The sequence below is a fragment of the Daucus carota genome, chromosome 1 (assembly GCF_001625215.2).
Source record: "Daucus carota subsp. sativus chromosome 1, DH1 v3.0, whole genome shotgun sequence".
Lineage (NCBI taxonomy): Eukaryota > Viridiplantae > Streptophyta > Magnoliopsida > Apiales > Apiaceae > Daucus > Daucus carota.
Genome location: NC_030381.2, coordinates 3,384,515 through 3,406,943, shown reverse-complemented (window position 1 = coordinate 3,406,943; position 22,429 = coordinate 3,384,515). Strand labels below are relative to the sequence as shown.

Genomic DNA, 22,429 nt, shown 5'->3' with positions numbered 1-22,429 from the left:
GGGAGTCAATGAAAATTCGATATCTAACTAAGAATTATTCGTGTACTAGAAAGTCCCCGAATTTAACATGCTAAAAACTTTTCAATAATATTGAATTTGGTACGGAGTTAATAAATGTAACAAGTACTCAACTGCTAAGCACATGAATAAACATCTAACATAACATCACGTCCATCACCTCACAACAAATTCAGTGTCTAACTAGAATAACAGCACTGTCAATTTAGCCTAGGGATTGCTTTCATTGTACTATGGTCCACGTAACTAATTCACTAATTACTTCTGACACGTGTCAACATCACACAAACATTTCACAGCCGACCAGCTGTAATCCCACGTGGCAACTTCGTGGTAAAAAGTAAAAAAGGTAAAAAACTCAAAAATTTAAAAAATAAGGACAACATGTTGTTTAAATCAGGACCGTCGATTTTGATCAGGTTGAGCTGGAAACGTCGTGCTTACGAGTGTGGAGGATATGAGTATAATAATAAATATTCATGTGGGTGTAAAAGGGAAAAAAATATAAATAATGAGGTGAATTTCAGAGACTTTGTTTTAAATAATCAGCACGAGTCCCGAGGAAGACAATAAAATTAGCTAAGCTAGATCGGGTTATTAGGAGGTAGGGTGTTAATTAGCAACTCTTTAATCTTTTTTAGCTTGTAATACTTGTGGTGTACTACCTTAGCTAGCCTCTAAACTTTATTTAAGTTAAAGTTGTCTAGGGCTAAGAATCGGAGCAGTTTAAGCTAGCATTGATTCTCACTTTGAGTTTCAAAATTTTATATTTTAGATACAGCTTTTTTAGGTGGATTGATGGGCATAATATAAACACAAAAACTGATTGTCTTGTACTCTTTGATAATGATAGACTCCCTCTATTTATAACAACCACACCAATCAAAATATCCAAATTCATACTCGTATATTTACCTTGTGCTCATCAGTACACAATAGATAATCCCATTAAATAATTGTAGGTTTAGAAAGTGATTAATGAAAAAATAGATTAGATTCGAAATTATCATTTAAATAAATAATTTCTTAAATTCATTATTATTATATATTTAATAAATTATAAGTTACTTATAATATAAATTATAAGTTACTTATGATATAAATTATTTTGACAATACCGATTTAAAAATTTTAAGTTACTAAAAAATGATCCACTTTTTTTTTTATCAGAAAAAATGATCCACTTAATATTTAAAAATACGTACGCAAAATATTCGAGTTGAATTCAGTGTCATTTCCGTATTTTTATAAATTACTATGAACTGATAGAAGAACTACACTTAATATGGTACCCCATCTTTGCCGCAATAAATTTAAAGAATTGTGGGAGTGTGACTCGAACTTGAATCATCTGTAGCTCTGATATTACACTACTGACATAACACTAACTGACCGATTATTCAAAAATGCTAGGATGAATGATTTAATTTATTTAACTTATTTTTGCATAATATTTCAAAATAAAAGAAAAAAAATATTAATTTTATCTACATTTCTACATTAGTTCATAAAAATTACTTCCCGCTTTTTAACAAAATTTGAAGAAAAATATAAATTCTTCATTTGTTTTCTTTAGCAGACCGATAAAACCACATTACAGACACGCCACGTGCGTAAAACGACTATTTTACTCCCTGTATCCTGCTGAAACTAATTTGTTCTACTTTTTTCAACTACACTCGTTAGGTTTTGGCTAATTTTGAAAAGTTATAAATTAAACTACATCCGTCTCATCCAGTTCTATAAATTTTTCTTCTATTATTCGACATGCATTTTTAATACTCTTATAAAATATAATTATATAAATTATTTTTAAACTTTTCCGGAAAAAAAATTAAATATTAAAATTTTATTTAAAAAAAATCGTAAAATTAAGTTATAGCATCATACTTTATAAGAGTAATAAAGTGTGTGTCGTGTTTTAGTCCTATCTTTGTAAACTTAATAATCATATACAATAATATATTATCATTAGGAACTTTATTTAAAAAATAATTTAAATAAATTACAAAATTGATCATCTAACCTACAAAATTAAACAAATCATTTAAAATGAGACGGACGAGCTTCACATTATTTTTAACATATACTTTATAACAAAAATATAATCTTTTCCAGATAGAAACCCTATTCTCTCTTTTCTCTCTGTTCTTGAGTAGCCGCCCTCTATAATCTGAGGGGCTTCCATCGGCTTTTACCGGTGGAAAGCCCCAATCTTTTCTTCTTTTTAGCAGTTATTGTTCATCTTTTGCTTTTGTTCAATAAATTCCCAATTTATTTGGGTTTTGTTTGGTCTCTCCTTGTGTGAGAGTTTGATTTTGATTTTCCTTACAGTTTGTCATGTCCGGGATCTTACATCTGCAGGATTTTGATGGTGTTGATTTTGATGGTGTTGATTCGATGATGAACGTTATTATGGTGATACATCAATGGTCGATTGCTCAAAACAACAGTTGGAGGATTACAATATGTATATATCTCTTCAAAAAATCGTTTGGTTGCCTATCCAAGATGGAAGGATTCAACAACGATATTATTACGCGTTTGTTCAATTTCGATCATGTATGTAGATGCCGTATGGCTTTTTATTATTGAATTATTATCCTTGTTCAAAAAAAAAAAAAAAACATATACTTTATAACATTTAAAAATGAAATGTAAGTTGAAATGAAATGCCACCGGCAAGCACATAATGAGGATAACATATTGAAACACTAAACCTTAAGCTCAAAGTACCCCCCATTGATTTCAAGGGGACACTTGAGTAATTCCCACACCAAACATTACCAGACTACACATTCAATGTCCACATCATGATCCTCCCCATTTTAATATTTTCCAAAATATCTCTTCTTTTCCTAAATAAAAACAAAAAAGATCGTCAAAATCTTGGTAAAATATTATTTTTAGGTGTCTCGATGCCCCCTTCAACCGCAAATAAACACTCCCCTTTCTTCACTCACACCCACATAACAATCCTACCCTCACTATTCTCACTCTCTTTATTTTTCTTACACTCTTTCCCTTTTTTCTTCTTCATTACTACATACCTCAACGTTTTTATTTGCTCCACATTATTATGGAAACCTCGCCTGAATTCTTCCAGGGCTCCCCCGCTGCTTACTACAACAAAATCCAGCATTTTGCGCCCGAAAAACGACAGGCTGAGGGGAAGGCCAGCGCGGAGCATTTTATCATCGAGGACCTGTTGGATTTTCCTAATGATGACGTTGGTGTCACGGAGGCAACTTTTGATAATGTGACCGGGACGTCTACTGATTCGTCTGCGGTCACGGTGGTGGATAGCTGCAACTCGTCGTTTTCTGGCAATGAGAATCATTTTCATGGAGGTTTGGGTGATCATGCTCAATTCTCTAATGACCTTTGTGTTCCGGTAATTTTTGTGATTTTTTTCTGTTAATTGTGGTGTAATTTTTTGTTTGACGTATTAGTTGTTTAACAGTTTTTTACGTGCTTAACAGTAAAGAATTTTCGGATTTTTATGATAATAGAATTTAAAAGTTGGAAAATGGCAGCTGGAAAAATAATGTAATCACCAGACAAGAGCTTGAATTTTCAGTTTTGTGGGTCATGTTAAATTTGACCGAAAAATTGACATAATATACGGTGGAATAAGTTTTAATTAAGCTGTTGAAATAAATAAAACCAAGTTCGATACTCGGATATTGTTGTATGGTCTCCGGAATTATTTAAAGTCGGAAATTTTGAGAAATTAGGAGAATTGATTACATGCATGTGATGAGTAGAGTAATTTTTGTTCTAGCTATGTGGGAGATTAATTGGGAAAATTTGTTTTGTTGAAATTACAGTATGATGATATGGCTGAATTGGAGTGGCTATCGAATTTTGTGGAAGAGTCTTTCTCAAGTGAGGATTTGCAGAAGCTTCAGCTGATTTCAGGAATGAAGGCTCGCACTGATGCATCAGAAAACCAGACTGAAAACAACCGTGAGAACCCGATATACCGCCCTGAAGTGTCGGTCCCTGGGAAGGCACGTAGCAAGCGCTCCCGTGCTGCCCCGTGCAACTGGACATCCCGGCTTCTAGTGCTCCCACCGACTTCCAACCAGGCAATGTCGTCTGAGTCAACGGAGTCTGACATTGTGGTCGGGTCAGGGAAGAAAATGGGGAAGGGTGTTATAATGGGGAAGAAAAAAGAGGTTTTTGACAATGGTGGTGGCTCAATGAGTGGTGGGGATGGGCGGAAGTGTCTCCACTGTTTGACTGATAAGACGCCACAGTGGAGGACCGGGCCTATGGGCCCGAAAACACTCTGTAACGCTTGTGGCGTCCGGTACAAATCGGGCAGACTTGTGCCCGAGTACCGGCCAGCTGCAAGCCCAACATTTGTGCTCGCTAAACATTCCAACTCTCATAGGAAGGTACTTGAGCTAAGGAGACAAAAGGAGATGCAAAGGGCACAACATCATCAGCAACAATTTATTCACCAGGGTATGATGTTTGATGTAGCACCTAGTGAGGATTTCTTAATCCACCAACACATTGGACCCGATTTTCGGCAACTCCTCTAACATGTGGCAGCCACGTAGAGTCGTAACAGAGTCGAGTCGAGTTCGAGTTGAGTCAGAACTAGTGTCGTAAGTTGTTAGCGATTTCAAGAGTCTTTGATCAATTTTCCTAGAGTTAATTTGTCCTAACTTTGAGGAATTTTGTAGTCCTTTTGTCATTAGGCTACTTTGGTAAAACAAAAAGAAAAATAGTATGAGGCCGAAGTTAGAAGGTATAGAGTCTTGAATGTCGTTTCAAGTTTAATTTGCAAGTTTGTCAAGTGTTTGAACATTTTTCCTAATTGTAATTGAGAAACCATTTCCCCTATTTGAGAACTGACTTCCATTATTCATGTTTCTATTAGTTATATGACAAGATGGGCTTAATCATTCTCTATTGCAACTAAATACAACATGTAGAATGAATTAATTCTTTAGATGCATGCTTCACTAATCAAATACTAATATATACTTGGTCACATCCTCTCCCATAGCACACAAGCTGTTGACTTGCACACAATTACCAACTAAATAGTTAGTTTAATAGATAATACATTCTAATTTGAGTTGAACAATTCGAGTTTTCTGTAAAATGAATTCGAGCCCGGGTTTTTTTTCCACGGGTCGAGTCGAGTCGATTAGTAGCTTATCAAGCAACTTACTTAAAATTTGACTAACAACATTATTTGATGACCGAACTTGGCTCGTTAACAATCTAATCGACCTTGCTAGTTTAACTAAATGGGTAGAAAATTATGTTCAAATCCGAGCTCGTTAACGATTCGAGTCAAGTCTAACAACTCACTCGAATTATAGCCTTACTAGTAAATATTCATCGAAACTTTGGTATTCGAATCATAATTTAAAAATAGTATTGTAAAAATGATAAGGGGCATAGAAGTGAGTGAAGAAGATAACGAAGAGTACAGAGAATGTTAGAGAAGGAGATCAAGTTGGTCTATTGAGAGGTTGAAACTTGGATGTATAGATAGAGTGAATCCATCACTTCGAGAAGATGAAAGTAAACGAATGAGTAGTGCGGTAGAAGGTGTGCACTTTCATACACACCATGTGACCATATCACATTCTAAACTTTTTCTTACTTTAACGCAAGTTACTCATGTTACCTCCTCAACCCTTTTCCATTACTAAATTCCCCTATTTCATTTTGTATTTTTTTATCCGATATCATCGATGGTCTTTTCGTGTTTGATGATATCTTTCTCGCTTTTTTTACAAAAACAACTACTTAAATATGTTTTGTTGCGGAAAATGTCATCAAAATCTAAATTATTCAAGAATACATATATTTGTTAGTAATACTATATTCCAGTATTTCATTCCAATAGTCTTTTCCTGTTTGATGATATCTTTCTCGCTCTTTTTACTAAAATAACTATGTAAACGTGTTCTATTACAAAAAATGTCATAAATTCCAAATCATTCAAATATAAAAATATTTGTTAGCAGATCATATTACGACATATAACTAATTAGTTAAATTTGATGTTCGTATTTAAATTTCTGTAATGGGCTTTTCGGGACGAACACCGGTGGGAGGAGACAGAGATGACAAATGAAGATGCTCATTGCTGATCCATAGGACTGCAATCACTTTTTCTCAACCAATTATCTGCACCCAATTTGAAGTTCTTAATTACCATCATATTGTTTGTATTGCATGGCAGATTAATTAAAAAAAGACTAGCCTAATTAAATTAGTCTGTGAATTCCAGTATGTGTGCTGCACTACTTCTGCAATTCGATTCTTTTATATCTTGATGATGCCTCTGTAAGAGATTAAGAAATATAATCGCAAGGAAACAAAGGGGTGGAACAATTATTAATCCCACTACAGTTGATCTACAGCTTGTAGATTAATTAGTAAATTGTGCAGCAAATTCATCGGTGATCACATGCTGTAGCATGCCTCTCTTTATGCTCTGAACATGAATTATCCCTCCTACTTGCTATCGGTGATGTCATACACTCTTTCTCGTAAGTAACTTATAAGTTAAAATGAGCGTCAGTAAAAAAAATGAGAATCAGATTTAATTAGTAAATATACGGAACAAGGATTATCGAAAATTAATTGAATTTATAGTAGATTAATTGGATGATCAATTGCATAATCGGAGATTTAATCAGTTTAGCGAATTATGAAATATGAATTATCGGTGATTAAATACGATTAATTACCCTATTTTAGAACAGAAGTGATAAGTAACTTGTAACTTTTAAAATTTAGTCCATTCCATCCAAAATCAAAGATTCAACTCGAAATTAGTTTAGGAGCGGCTTTCTAAAAAATCCTAATTATTGAAAAATCTGTGAATTCTTGACTAAAAATTTCCGAATTATCAAAAAATCTCCATAAATCCTAGAACAAGGTCAACCGATTAGTTCTAATTTTCAGACCTCAGCCGTGTTTAGAAGGCATGGGTTTGGCAAGCCCAAGATTTATGCACTTCAATGCATGAAAATACAGAGCATTGTAATTTCATATTATATGGATATGGCCATTGAAAGTACATGTGCAAAGGACGACATCCGAGCATGTACATATTGTTGTACATAAATTTCTTGAATTAAGAAATTCTAGTACCATAAAAATTCTAATCTTGGCATTCCCCAGATCGATGAATGTGTACACGATTACCTTCTCGTTATATTTGTATAAAGGTATGTACGCATCCACTCTACAAGTTCGTGTGCACATGAATTCATGGCCGCGTTAAAAACAAAGTGATGAGTTTTAAGGGGTTTACATGTTAAAATATGTCATTGGCCTGTTGGTTTGCGAATTCTTACCAAAGTTGATTAAAAATGTGAAATAAATAAGTTAATAAAATATTTAGAAACGAAGTAGAAGTTGTTAGAAAAAAATGATATTCTTTAACTTCTGCTTTAACTTATTTACACAAACAGATCAAGAGATTTGAGTTGATTTGATTTATTATCGAGTTCGAAATCAAATAATAATATTTATCAATGAATTTTTTGAACTAAATTGAGTTTTATTTATGTTCAACTTAATTTCGACTTTGAACTCGACTCGATAAAGTGGAATTAAATTATATAAGAATAATATTAAATGAAAAAAAATTTTAATTTTAGTTTATGTTCCTTTATATTTTATTTGATTTCTACTTCTTTTCAGCTAATATTAAATTATAACTTATTTTATTATAATTATAAACTAATAAATTTTTAATTTAAATTTTATACAAGCCCAAAATACGGAAATAAATTATAGATTGAAATTACTTACAGAAAAATTAAACGAGACTGGATTATTCACCTTAGTCAACTCAAGTTCAAGTAAAATATAATATTCGATCAGATAAAATGACCAAACTCGTCTCGATAGATAAAAATTCAAACTCTACGTAAAAATTCAACTCAACTCGTTTCGTTTCATTTACGCACTTTTCAGTGTGCTAGTTCGCAGTAGGTGATTCCAGTGCAGGGATGGGCATTAATCCCGACCCGCCCGATCCCCGCATTCGGTGCGGGGATTTTTTCGGGTACGGGCCGGGAAACGGGGACGACTTTAAAAAAATATCGGGGATCGGGTCGGGTACGGTTTTTCACATTCCCCCGGCCCGATCCCCGACCCGATTTTATCTGATTGTCGGCCCGATCCCCGCCCCGATTATTATATTATATTATATATACATACATATATATATATATATATATATATATATATATATTATAATTATTTATTAATATGTTTATATACCTCTTTAGGTGCAACTTTAGTAATCACTTGTTTATATATTATATAGATTATAGTTATATATTTAATATAATTAAATTTATTGAAATAAATGTTAATATTTCTTTCAATTAAAATAAGTCTTAAAATTAAAAAGGTCATAATTATATCATTGAAGATAAATTAAAATAATGAGGTAAGACATATTAAAAACTAATCATAATTATGAATTTAAGTATTTAATTAGAAATTTTGGTTTTAATTTAAAAACCCGAAATCCCCGCGGGTATCCCCGAATCCCGATCGGGCCGGGGATGGGGATCGAAAAATAATCCCCGACGGGGATCGGGCCAGGGATGGGGATTGGGTTAGGAATCGGGGATCGGGGCCGGTTATAGCGATCCCCGACCCGAAGTGACCCGATGCCCATCCCTATTCCAGTGGATATAGTTTATGATATTATAAAGTGGTGTTCAGAAGACAAAAATAGAAAAAGATAGGGTTCCATGCATGGGGGATATTTCCATGTTCACTTATTAACACTCTTGTCTCCTCTATTTTCTTTACACTACTGCAAAACTCTGTTTAATGGCTGCCTCTGCTTTTCCTTTTTTTTTTTTTTTTTTTATCACCTTTTGAAATTTCCTTATTCAGTGTCAACAATTTGAAATATCTGATCCTTAAACATGTACAAATATGTGTCGAATTTTGCAAAGGATTACAGGAGATAAAATTAAAAATGGCCCCGAGACAGGGCCGAACATTATATTTGCGAAATTTTAGTCAAAATCAGTTTTCAGAACCTTGTAAAATCCTGAGACTCTAGACGAATGTATTGTCCGCTTATAGTCAAACGAGATAAAAGTTTGGCAAACTAGCTGAGATGACCCTCATTCCCAACTAACAAGTGAGGGAGGACAACTGCTAGTGAGCAGTTAAAAAGAAGAGTGTAGAAAGAAACCAAAGAGAGCTGATATATATAAACAAACAGCAACATGTCAGTGTGAGGAAAAAATGGAGACATGAAGGGCACTAGTGAAGGCCCCTTTCCTGGAGGATGAGGGACATGAGTCACTGTATCATCAACCTCCCCACTTCGTCACGTGCACAGCACGTTTCCTGCATGTACACACCCTCCATCTATGCATGTTTCAACTAATATACAATACAAGTCTACACAAGAACTCCGTTCCTTGTTAGTCTCAAGGCTACTAAATGACAGAACGACGCGACTACTACATGACAGAACGATGTTTAGGATTATTCGGGTGGTGAGAAGTGTTGAGAAAATGTGTGCCATAATGTGTTTGGACCCAAGCTTACATCAAGCAATGCTTGAATTTTAAACTGAAACAAATATCAAATGTAGCTAGAAGTTAATGCAAGAAAAGTAGCATGCTTTCTGGAAATTTGATTGTCGCAAGTAGTATACAAAATTATCAAGAATTATCCATAAAGTGTTATGTAAATAGCATCCAGAGATGAGGCGCCGCAGACATTTGCCACCTAAACAGCTTCTTTGACTGTGAACTCCAACCACATGTATCTTCTTATCGAGGCACACTCAGTCCTAGTTCTGATAGCAAAGTTGTAAACAAACAATTAACCATTTATTAGATGAAGATGATATGAACACGAGTCTAGTATAAACAAATGTGTAACACAGAGACATTAGTTTATGCGGTAACAAGAGGATAGAGCATGGAAACATACAAGCATGGATCAATAGTAAAATGACCGACCATGACTAGATCAGAATATTCTTGTGACTGAAGAGCAATTACACACAAATGACTAACCAACCGTGACCAACTCTACAATCATAATTGAGCAGGAATTTTAAGCCAAACCAACATAATGCACAAGGCATTAGGATTTTCAAATTTAAGCATATCGATAGAACTCTCAAATTTCTTCTAAATAACCTAAAATGTCTCATACACATATCTAAAAATTGTCTTCACCCTTCATATGATTCTGTACACTTACTTTTGTACAAATCTAACTTCTTATCATCCCAGCAAAATCCTCCAAATTGTGAGAATAATCAATGCTTTACAATTGGATATACTAATTTTCGTAGCTTGGAATAATAGACTGCTATACTAAAAGCCACGGCTCACTTGCATTGGCAATAGGACTCGAAGGACGACCAGGTTGCTTCCGGATCAACTGAAATAAGAATAATAATTCACCCATGATTTTTACCTCTGCATAAAGAGTACTAGCAAATAGCTGGAGGTAGCCCATCGGCAAGAGCTACCTCCAGGAATGAAAGTCATTAAACGGCATCACCCCTTCCCCTTCCTCGAAATTAAAAAAATGTACTAATTTATATATTATACAACTTCAAAATCATGTAAAATTGGGCCAAAATGCACCTGCAGTTATAGCACTGAGGAAGGACCTCCTACTTACACTTATCAGATAAGCACAATAATGCAAGTAGATCAAGAAAGTTTGTCACATCAGAATATTCATTTGTAATCACTAATTCAGAAATTAGCTGTGTTCGACTGCTGAATACACAGCAAACTATTTTCTTTTGGATTATGTGTTTTCGAGTCGAGATCTAAGCCTTACTATTTTCTGGGGCTTCCAGGGCACAATAAACTATAAATTGTGTATTACTAATTGATAAGATAGTAGATAAAGCCTAACTATTCCCATTAGTAGAAGGAAACAGAACTTAGACTTGAAGTATGAAGCAAAAGGACCAGTTCCACCTCTACAAGGTCAGATAAATGCAACACAGAAGCAGATACAATCTCAAATTCCCCAAGCTATATTTCCACATTTCGATGAAAAATGACCATTTAAGTTGTTTAAAGTCAGTATACAATAATATGTTGGCATTTAAAATGGAGTATGTAATTTATGTAAATTAAAAAAGGACATCTAGCCTACTTGTAATTAGTTCTATGACTTACCATATCAACTAAATTTAAGACTCATGTCAATGTCGTTGTTTGATTTATGTGCCAGGTGAGTCCCTTTGTGGACGACAGAAACAGCAAAAATAATGATATCCACAGCAAAGTACTATCCCAATCAAGTGTTTGTTGCTATAAGTTAAATGAAGGGAATGCTCCACCTATTAGGTTTAAGAGCAATATATCAGTCATCTTTTTACTTGTCTCATCTAATATTATCAGGAATCAGAATACGGTAGAAGATAGTGAAGATCAGATTGCAAGGATAACTTAACTGCGAACAGGTGCCCTGTGGTAGTCTAAATGACACAACCCTGAACGTTCCGACTAAGAGTATGTTTTAGAAACTGTTTACTTCATAGTTTCTATCAGCCCAAATGACTACAAATAAGCTAAAGGCTAGACTACCTTAGATGCCTTTGATTTAAATGCAAGGCAATACATATAACATCGTTCTGAGAAATATGTAGCCTAAGATTAGCCCTGGAAGGAATTTGACAGGCGAAAACATATTGTGGTAACCACTGCCGAATAAAATTTTCAAGGGTTAAATCAGATGATATGGAAATTAATCATACCAAACAGACAAAGAACCCGAATAATATGGGCAGTAAGACCTGGCCAGTTCTACAATTTTAGAGACTTGATCAGTTGCAATTGTTTTACATAAAAAATTCTATTCAATTTTAACTGAATAAAGTTTCAACATACAATTTAAAATCCCAAAGCAGCACACAAAATCTCACATTTGACAAAGTTGTTCAACTTATGTTGTGTTTGACTTGGGAATATTTCATCAATATCAATAAGAAATGCATCATTCGGGTTTGAAACTTAAAAAGGTTCTAATAGAAAAAGTAGAGTATGAGTGCTTGTTAGTGGGGATAAAGCAACGTATTCGAATAATAATAAAATTTATCTTCTGCTTGTACATAAGCCCTCCTGAATACATGACCAATTTACAACTTCTTTCTTCCCTTCGAAATTTACATTCACTAGTGCCTAGGCTCTGTAAAAGGTAATCTTGCTAAACTTTTCACAATAAGTTGCATTGAGAAAAATGGTCAAGAACATAATTTTAGGGATACAGTTAATCTAATTTATAACCAAACTTCAGGAAGGGTAGATCAGATCTGGTCCTCCCATATAGCTCTTATCTTTATAAACTGCAGACTTAATGCTGAACTCCAGCTTTCTTTGTATGTAGAGTCAAAATTATTGGTTACTTCGGACAAATGGGTTATTTAGCACTTCTAATTCTACTAATAGTAACATATTTTATCAAGTTGGAATATGATTTATTAAGCTACATAGTGATGTCACTTGTCACTTCAATATGAAGCATTGAACAGATAACAGGCAATATCAAATCATTATTTGAATTTATTTCATTGTTACTTTCTTATAGTAATAATATTCCGCCTTATTGACAAGGCTCGAAAACGGCACAAATAAAGACTAACTTTTTCTCCTTGCTGTTCTTCAATCTTAAATTTGATTAAACACTTCTTTACCATTCTTTCTCATTTCCATATAAAACCTCGTCATCTTTCCAATATACTTATGCACACTATTGCCCCATACTATCAATTACACAGGCCAAGCATAATTTATTTGTCGAATTAAAGACTTAATGAAATAAGTTGACAGTAGATTACGATCAATCAAAAGACACACATAAATAAGTCAGAAACGCAAGCATTGCAACACAAACACAAATAACGTTTGCAAATTTAAACAAATCATATGCTAGCAAACAACAAGGCAACAAAAGTAGTAAGCTTACAGAGATAGATACATTACAAATAAATATCAAACTCCTGGGTTTGCACTGCAAAGCATACCCTGAGACAACGATCTCGAGCCCTTTGAATCAATCCCAAGACACGACGTCAATCGAGCTGAAGCAACCGCTGAATGGAGTGGCAACAGGGACTGGAGAGCACCCATTTGAGCTAGTGGCCTGAAAATCAAAACCAAGAGTTAAAAATCAAATCTTTTCAAGAAAATTCAAATGGGGTTATAGAATTGAGCTTATTTTGCCTTGAAATTGATGTGGGTGCGCGAGGAATGTGAGAAGATGCAAAGGGTATGGAAGAAGAAGGCTTGGAAGTGGATTGTTTGAAAAGGGTCGAAATTGGTCTTGAAATTGATCGAAAACGAGAGGCCATTTTGGGGGGTTAGGGTTTGGTGGGAGTTTAGATTCGTGAAAACATGAATTGAAGAGAAGGGTTTTGGAAGGGGTTTCGGGGGGATTTTTTTTAATTGATAAATAAAAATTGGGGGCTTTTTTTTTATATCTAAATCTTGTAAATTATACTACTTCAGTGTCAAATGTTAATTTATATATAATATATATGTGATAACTGATTATTAACGAAATTTGAACATAAATGTTAATCTCTCTTTGGATTCATCAAAATTTATCAATGTTTTAAATTATATTAAAGATTTGCATAGGTGTTGGTCTCTTCCATGAATTAATCATTTTAAAATTTGAAGCATAACTTTAGCTTTAGCTATTGTACTGATTATCTTGTTTATAGTTATGGTTTCTGTCCTCAGTGTTGTTAGTTGCTAAATTCATTCTTTTTGCTGATATTTGTACATAAATTTTATAATTCATGGAGACCATAATATGGCATATTATATAGCATCTTAAAATGATATTAATGATGGTTGATGAATATCGAATTATTATGCCAAAACAAATAAACACAACATAAGCTAAACACTCCGGATACAAGAAGAAAACAAGGATGGAGAACAACTTAAAAAACACTGTATACAATCAATTTAAATGTGGCAAATTGCTCTCTCAAAAAAAGATGTGGCAAACTGACAGTTCTTAAGTTTAAGTGCACATACAACAAGAGTAATTCAATATCTTAGCTACCTATTGTTCCTTTACTGACATCTAGAGCCACTGGGCGTCTAATAAGCCATGTGCTGAGGGAATCAGTATCGGAAAGATCCTCCTGCAGATCAACTTCTCTTGAAGGATGTGTCAAATGTACTCAAGAGGACTGTCTATGAAGGAACAATGTAGGACCAAGGTCAAACTATGATGATGTGATAATACAATATCATTTACACGTCAAAGCAGATGCTGTTTCCCTGTTACTGAATCTACTGCCGACTTAAATCCTGTTTGTCAGAGAAAAATAATTGCTGGATGTTAGTTGATATGGAATTACTGTTGGGGATTAAAAAACCCGACATTCACCTTCTAATGCAAGTACACACAAGAATATATAACACAAAAACAGAAAACCACGTCCCGACTTGTATTATTAATCAAAACCATTATCAATAATACAATCAATCAAACTAGGATACTTGAGCATTCGCTCTCGAGCGATACCTAAGTCTACATCTTAAGCATACATGACAAACACATTATGACTATGTATATATTGCCATCTCAATCTTAGCTAAATCATAATCTAACTCTGAAATGCCTGACTCTAGTTAGAGTCTAATTATGAATTCTAACTCAAATCAGAATCCAATCCGTATTGGGTTGATACCCAACAATCCTCCCCTTACTTTGTGACCGAAACATACATTTTATAATAATTGTCTAAACATACATTATTATGCATATATATCTTGGATCACCCAAGCCATGCTACCCTAGCATTGTAACGGGCCGATGCCTAACAGTTACCAGTACCCAACCTCAATTAATTTAACTTTTTACAGTGGTTCATTGACACAAATCAAAAGCGCGAATCCTTTTTCCATTTTTTGACCATTGCTCCTCCAGGTGACAATATACCTCTAAAATTTACAGGGCACACAATAAATAAAAAGATTCCAAACAAAAACATTTACTTAAAAGTCACAAAAATATTAATTTCAGATTCCAAGCAGAAAATCCAGTTCACCAAAAAAACCTGTGGCCACAGGGAGAAGGGAAAAAAGGGAGAGAGATAACCCCTGCTGATTGAATATCGTTTAGAGGTTATGTGTAAATATGATACAATTCTAGTCAGGCATTATAAACTTCTTAGCCCACACTTGACACCAGAAAATATATCTAGGGATATTGTAATAATATGATACATCAGCGATTCAGTGAACCAGCGGACCTTTAGCCAATAATGCACAAACTTATATACATTTCCCCCTATCCTACATTGGGTGCACTTGAAACAAGATGATACCACTAGGAAAATAAAATACAAGCTAATACCCATTTAGCAAATAAATTAAATAGAGAGAGAGAACACATTCAATAAGATTGAAATGTTCGAGCCCACTTAAGAGTTACAAAGAAGCTTATTTAAAACTAACTGTATACCAACACTAGCTGGTCCATTAATGAACATTACGCACATCTAAAATACAAACTACAAAGTAATGCGAATATTGGGTTACATATGCCACCACAAATATATTACTTTAGTAGGTTCAATATTCTATATTTAGGACTTACGACTTAGGAGTGTCACCATTGAATAATATTTAATTTCAGTGACATCAATAGGTTCCCAAAACAAATTATTAATCAATACCTGTGGACTTTGCCAGCACAAAGATCAGCAATTAGAAGGTAAAACTAATACATCAAGCAAAGCAAAATAAAGAAAAGAAAAGAGGAACAATGTATGCTAAGAGGAGTAGAGGACCATGAAAAACATACCAGGTCCAATAGCGAGAACCGTTTTTGATCCAGAGGCAACCTGTCCAAATAACAAACTTCATCATCCTCTAAATGTGATCAAATTTTGTTATATAGATTACTTTTTAGGACACCAGACAGATCTACTAGGTATAGGATCCAGCGACCTTCAAGGCTTAGGCCTAAGCCTCTGTAGGCGAGGCGGTTAATTTCTGTTTTATCGAGAAAAAAAACTAAGGCTAATGACATATATGTAAACGAGTCATAACTTGAAAGCAAAAAAAAGAAACTCAATTTGGCCAATGTCAGTATATTCCTTTGCTTACAAAAACAATCTTAATGTTCTCTGCGATCTAAATTACTAAAATATATGGATAGTTTAGCTTTAAATTCTTTTACAAAACTGCATCTTTTCCTCACTTAAAAAGCAACTTTAGGTTTCCATACGGTCTAATCATTTAAAAGAGTTTATCTTAAGAAACAAATGAATCATAAAAACTATAGATACTACCTAAAATATAAAACCAAAATCAAAATTTTCTGTGAGAAAATATTGAAGTTTTTGGAATTGAGACATAGACGTGCAGATTAATAGCTTTGTGAAACATACATCTTTCCCCACTTGCCCCGGAAATGGCAGTCCAAGTCTTCTTAGTTCATCCTCTATTGGGTTGCCATAACCGAGGCTCAACATAAGATCTCTGGATGTTTGTTTGATTTGAATGTGTAAAAACATTAGTTTACTAGTTTAGTCCCACCACTAGCCATCCTAACAAACTCTCACCTTATATCTGATTATTTTCGTGCCTATCACTATACTTACCAGGTTAGCTGTTCCCTGACTAACCTTTTAGAACACTGATCTAATATGGATCAACTAGAGAAATTAAAATTCTTACCAAACAAGCATTTAGCAATTCATATAATGTAAATAAACTTATTATATTGATTCCTCCTGCACAAATGCTTGATGAATAAGATAATGCCCCAGACATCAATTATATTGTCACATTAAAAAGTTTCATATAATTGTCTGACATAGTAAAGTTACCTGTGTGCGTCCTGCATCAGCAACCATGTAAGTTGGAAGGCCAATGTTTTCAGCCATTTCCTTCAGCTTATTCCTAATGATGGTTACAAGCAAAACCACAATACAAGATTAAAATATGATGCATTAGGTACATGTCTAGTCAAAGAAAGTCAATTTAACAAGCTGCTTACATCTCTTGTTGATTCTTGCAAGTGACAACTATTTTTGCTTGCCCACAATGCTCCCATTGTCGCACGAGAGCGCGTTGGCTGCAGTATACACAACCCCTTTATCTTAGAAATAAATATGTATAACATTTATTTGTTTTTTTTGCTAATTTGACTTGCACATTCAATTAGGTGAACTAATCATTGTGCACATATGAAGAACATACTTTCATCCTTCCCACAACTCCACAAGATGTATCTATTTATTAGTAAGTTGTTAAAATAAACAGCTATCAGCTGTGGCAAGCAACATGTACACAATAAAAGTAGTTCGGTTTTGTTGTAAAACCAAAAATAAATATGAATTATTAAGGTAAGGGAGATAGAAGCACAACCAAAAATGATAAGATCTTTCGAGTTAGTATGAGATCAACAGGAAGCATCCAAACTAAAATAGAAAACCGCAAGTACCTTTGAATAAGCTCTGAATAAAGGCCAGTTGCAGCATCTACAAATTTCGAATCAAAACCCAGAATTTAACAAGAAATCATTTTAGAGAAGTTCCATAAATATTACAGAAAGCATCTTGTGAATACTGTGATATGTTAGGAATCTTACGAGCACATTGAGAAGCAATCTTTCCTGATCCCATCTTCAAATCTTGTCTAACTACTAAAACCTGAAAAAATGGTTTAAGCATCAACATGGTTGTAAACTTTAGTACAAATACTATCAATGCATTATTAACTAATCATTCATCTAAATAGTAAGTAATCATATTAAGCAGCTACCATGGCAGCATCATAACAGATCTTCGCGCTCTAATCATAATCAATTGTATCGACTCCCAAAATACCATTGAAATATAAAAACTTAGAATCTTGGCTATTAAATAATTAAACTGCGGACTACAGGCCAATATCATTATACCAACACACTACTCGCCTAACAGTCTATGAACAGTATCGCGTGAATTACATTATAATCCAATGTCAAATCAACAATACAAGATTATTCACAATATCTTCAAACACACAAATAGTAATACAAAAACAACAATAACAACCTATAAAGAACAAAAAGGTACCATCTTGAGCTCCTCATTCGGGTTCCTCAAGGCCAAAGTCTGTTGCTTTCGGGTTCTCGAAAGAGACGAACAGCTCCCAATTGCATAATCTTTAAGGGGTTTTGCCATATCAAATAAAAACCCAAACACAAACCCAATTATAAGTCCTGGTATAAAGTTCTCTGGCTTGAAATTCACCGCCAACCATTCTTTCCCCCTCTTATCTCCCTGCAAACACACACACACACACACATAAACAACATGTAAAGAACTTGCACAACTATAATCAAGAATTTATAAAGCTGTGAACTTTAAGCTAATGAGCATGAAAAAGATGAAATTAAGGTGGTTTAGAGGTACCCTTTTGGATAATTGAGAGGAATTTGCCGGCATTAGTGTTGGTTTTTCTGAATTATGTGATGAGAAGATGAAGATTAAAGTGGAGGAGCAGAGAAGTATTGGATATTCGGATGAGTGGGAAGAGATTAGGACGTTAACTTCACGAACATATAGCAAAATTATAATTTTGTAATTTTTTCTTCAACGAAATATTTATACAGAATCAATCAATCAATCAATCAATCAATCAATCAATATATATATATAAAGGAGGATGCGGGCGTCTCTAGAATTGCTCGATTCAGTCTTCTGATTTTTCTTAAATTTCGGATAGACACTATAATTATAATTCAAAAAAATCATGTTCAAGAATTCTAAAAGTAATACAATTCTTTTCTTATTGAATTCTAAAAATGATACAATTCTTTTCTTATTTAGTATTTCGTATTGAATTCTAAAGATGATACAATTCTTTTCTTATTTAATATTTCTTATTGAATTCTAAAGATATTACAATTCTTTTCTTATTTAGTAATTCTAATAGGAATAGGATTATATTAATTCAAACGAACAATAATAAATAAAATACAATTTATATTTAAGATTTGTAAGATAATATGTACAATTCTTATTTTCGATAAGATATATAGAATATGTAGTTGACTTTTATATTCTAAAATTTTATTTTCGATAAGATATATAGAAGAATAATCTAATACTAGGTCCGTAATTACAACTGTGTTTTGAGAGTCTAAATAGTAGACACAAATAATAAATTAGATAACACGATATGTTCGAATCATAAAATTTAAATAGTAGACACAAATAATAAATCAGATAACTCGATATGTTCGAATCATAAAATTTATTAACTCAGCGTGTCTAGAATTATTGAATTTAGTCTTATAATTTTTTTAATTAAATTTCAAATTGAAAATAAAATTATAACCTAAAAATAAGGTTAAAAAATACAATATTTTATTTTCAAAAGTTATAAAACTTATAGTCTTATTTTATTAAAAAATTTCAAATCATATATCTAACAAATAATTTTCTTAAATTTTGAATAGAAAATAAAATTAAAATCTAAAAATGAGGTTCAAGGGTTGCAAAGCTAATACAATTCTCTTTCTTATTCAAGAATCGTAAGAGGAGTATGATTTATTTATTTAATATAAAAATCATTGAAAAAATACAATAAAAAACATAATTTTTATTTTCGAAAGTTATAAAATTATAGTCTTATTTTATTAATTCTTTTCAAATTATATATAAAAATAATAATTTTCTTAAATTTAGAGTAGAAAATAAAATTAAGAATATAGAAAATAAATTTATAATCTAAAAACCAGGTTCAAGTATTGTATAGATAAAAGGATTGCAAAGATTGCATAGTTCTTTTACTTATTTAGAATTCATAAAAGAGTAGGAATCTATTTATTCAATATGACAATTATAGAACAAATATAATTTAAAAATATAATTCTTATTTCCAAAATTATAAAATTTATAATCTTATTTTATTAGTTTTTCTCAAATTATATATCTAAAAAATAAAAATCAGCATCTTCCGGAATATCAAATTGTCTAAATAGGTTCGTATCGCTAAACTCACGTCGTTCCATAATGATTAAGAAGATAGCATCTCTATCATGAAAACATCTTTAAGATCTTCGCAACCTCATTCAAATAATATGCATGAATTTACAACCAATCTGTTCGATTCAGTCTTATAATTTTCTTGAATTTTGAATATAAAATAAAATTATAATTCAAAAAATTAAGTTTAAGGATCTTAAAGGTAATACAATTATTTTTTATTGGATTTTAAAAATAATAAAATTCTTTTCTTATAATTTTCCTAAATTTCGGATATAAAATATAATTTTAATATAAAAAATCAAGTTCAAGGATTACAAAAGTTAATACAATTCTTTTCGTTTTGGATTCTAAATGTAATACCATTCTTTTCTTATTTAGGAATCCTAAGAGGAATCGTATTATATTTATTTAAACTAACAATCATGGATAAAATGTAATATATATTTAAGATTTGTAAGTTAATACGTACGATTTTTATTTCCGATTTATTCTTTTAATTTTCTTAAATTTCGAATAGAAAATAACTGATTGTAAAGATAATAATCATTAAAAAAAATTAATAGAAAAAAAATTGGAATAATAATTTTTAACTAATAAATAGGAATCATAAAATAAAAATAATTAACAAATAAAATAGAATATATAAAATATGAATCACGTATTGATTTTATGATAATGTAAATGATTCTTGATTAATATTGTGTTTGGCGGGCACGGGAGGCAGCCCAAATTAATTTTCATCTAAATAATAATAAATTTTATATTAATATTATGTTTGACGGGAAAGTGGCTAAAATAATTTTATCTATGTTATAATATAATTTTTTGTTAAAACGGGACCACGGTTTAAAATAATTATTATCCATATATAATCTTTGATTTTATCATAATTAAAATAATTTTTATTAGTATTGTGTTTGATAGTAAGGCGACTCAAACTAATATCTTAATTATAATGTTTTGTTATTAGTATTGTGTTTGAAAAGAGAGCGGCTCAAACTAATTTTGATTTATATTATAATATTTAATTTTATTATAAAAATAATAATTATGGATTAATATTGTCTTTGACGGGAGGGGGGTTCGGACTAATTTTATTATTAGCACTCCCTCTGGTCCATTATATAGGGTGTTTGACTTTTTACACGTATCTTTAGGAGGTTTGACCACATGCTTAAAATTAGTATTTTTGAATTTTTTTTTCAGAATAAAAATATTAATGTTATTATTTTATTCAGAAAAAGAAAATTATAAAAATATTAATATTTACTATATGGTCAAAGCACATAAAGTTACGTGTCAAAAGTCAAACGATCTATATAATGGACCAGAGGGAGTATGTGTTTGACAGGATGGCCAGTTAAACAAATTTTAATACTAATTCTAATATTTTTTTATTAAAGATATGTTTAACGGGAAGATGACTCAAAATAATTTTTATGATTATTATAATATTGATTCGTATCAAAATTTATAACGCCGCCGCGAAGCGCGGCTTTATTCACTAGTATATATATATAGCACGATATGGGCGTCTCTAGAATTGCTCGATTCAGTTTTCTGATTTTTAATTGCTCGATTCAGTTTTCTGATTTTTCTTAAATTTTCGATAGAAAATATAGTTATAATTCAAAAAATCATGTTCAAGAATTCTAAAGGTGATACAATTCTTTTCTTAATGAATTCTAAATATGATACAATTTTTTTTATTTTTATTTAATATTTCTTATTGAATTTATGACACGATTCTTTTATTATTTAGTAATTCTAAAAGAAATAGGATTATGTTTAAAAAATCAGATTCAAAAATTCCAAAAGTTAATACATTTCTTTTGTTTTTGGATTCTAAAGATAATACAATTTTTTTTCCTATTTGGGAATCCTAAAAAGAGTAGGATTATATTTATTTAAACTAACAATCATATATAAAATATAATTTATATTTAAGATTTGTAAGGTAATACGTACAATTTTTATTATTAATTTGGTCTTATATTTTTTTTAAAATTTCGTATAGAAAATAAAGGATTGCAAAGATAATAATCAATTAAAAACACTAATAGCAAAAAAATTCGAACCATAAAAGAGTAATAATTTTTAAGTAATAAATAGGAATCATAAAATAAAAATAATTAACAAAAAAAATAAGATATATAAAATAGGAAATATATATTGATTTTCTAATAATGTAAATGATTTGCGTTTGACGGACACGGGAGGCGGCCCAAACCAATTTTTATTTAAATAATAATAAATTTTCTAGTTGTATTATGTTTGACGGGAAAGTGGCTAATATAATTTTTTATCTATGTTATAATATTTGTTTTTTAAAACGGTACCACAGTTCAAAATAATTTTTATCCAATTATAGTTATAATTTAAAAAATCAACTTGAAG

The 22,429-nt window shown here is 31.9% G+C and overlaps 3 protein-coding genes across 5 annotated transcripts; 1 reads left to right on the top strand and 2 right to left on the bottom strand.

The window, feature by feature from the left end:
• Window positions 1–2,961: 2,961 nt before the first annotated feature.
• LOC108215749 (GATA transcription factor 12) lies at window positions 2,962–4,875 on the top strand. Its single transcript, XM_017388313.2, has 2 exons — window positions 2,962–3,412; window positions 3,849–4,875. Exons 1-2 carry the CDS (start codon window positions 3,098–3,100, stop codon window positions 4,569–4,571), a joined length of 1,038 nt encoding a protein of 345 aa, XP_017243802.1. The 5' UTR covers window positions 2,962–3,097; the 3' UTR covers window positions 4,572–4,875.
• A 4,676-nt stretch (window positions 4,876–9,551) lies between these two features.
• LOC108212962 (protein NONRESPONDING TO OXYLIPINS 2, mitochondrial) lies at window positions 9,552–13,469 on the bottom strand. 3 transcript variants are annotated; one of them, XM_017384686.2, is made up of 3 exons: window positions 13,245–13,469; window positions 12,988–13,164; window positions 9,552–9,844 (listed from the first exon to the last, which is right to left on the bottom strand). In XM_017384686.2, the coding sequence occupies exons 1-2, from the start codon at window positions 13,370–13,372 to the stop codon at window positions 13,014–13,016; spliced, it is 279 nt and encodes a 92-aa protein (XP_017240175.1). In that variant the 5' UTR covers window positions 13,373–13,469; the 3' UTR covers window positions 9,552–9,844; window positions 12,988–13,013. The 3 variants fall into 3 exon arrangements, with proteins under 3 accessions (XP_017240175.1, XP_017240167.1, XP_017240189.1); XM_017384678.2 differs by having other exon boundaries at window positions 13,005–13,164; window positions 13,245–13,467; XM_017384700.2 differs by having other exon boundaries at window positions 13,046–13,164; window positions 13,245–13,467.
• Window positions 13,470–13,942: 473 nt separating this feature from the next.
• LOC108207463 (uncharacterized) lies at window positions 13,943–18,628 on the bottom strand. The gene is made up of 8 exons (XM_017377908.2): window positions 18,452–18,628; window positions 18,113–18,319; window positions 17,644–17,704; window positions 17,497–17,533; window positions 17,050–17,127; window positions 16,880–16,952; window positions 15,850–15,889; window positions 13,943–14,348 (listed from the first exon to the last, which is right to left on the bottom strand). Exons 1-8 carry the CDS (start codon window positions 18,482–18,484, stop codon window positions 14,299–14,301), a joined length of 579 nt encoding a protein of 192 aa, XP_017233397.1. The 5' UTR covers window positions 18,485–18,628; the 3' UTR covers window positions 13,943–14,298.
• Between the last annotated feature and the right edge of the window lie 3,801 nt (window positions 18,629–22,429).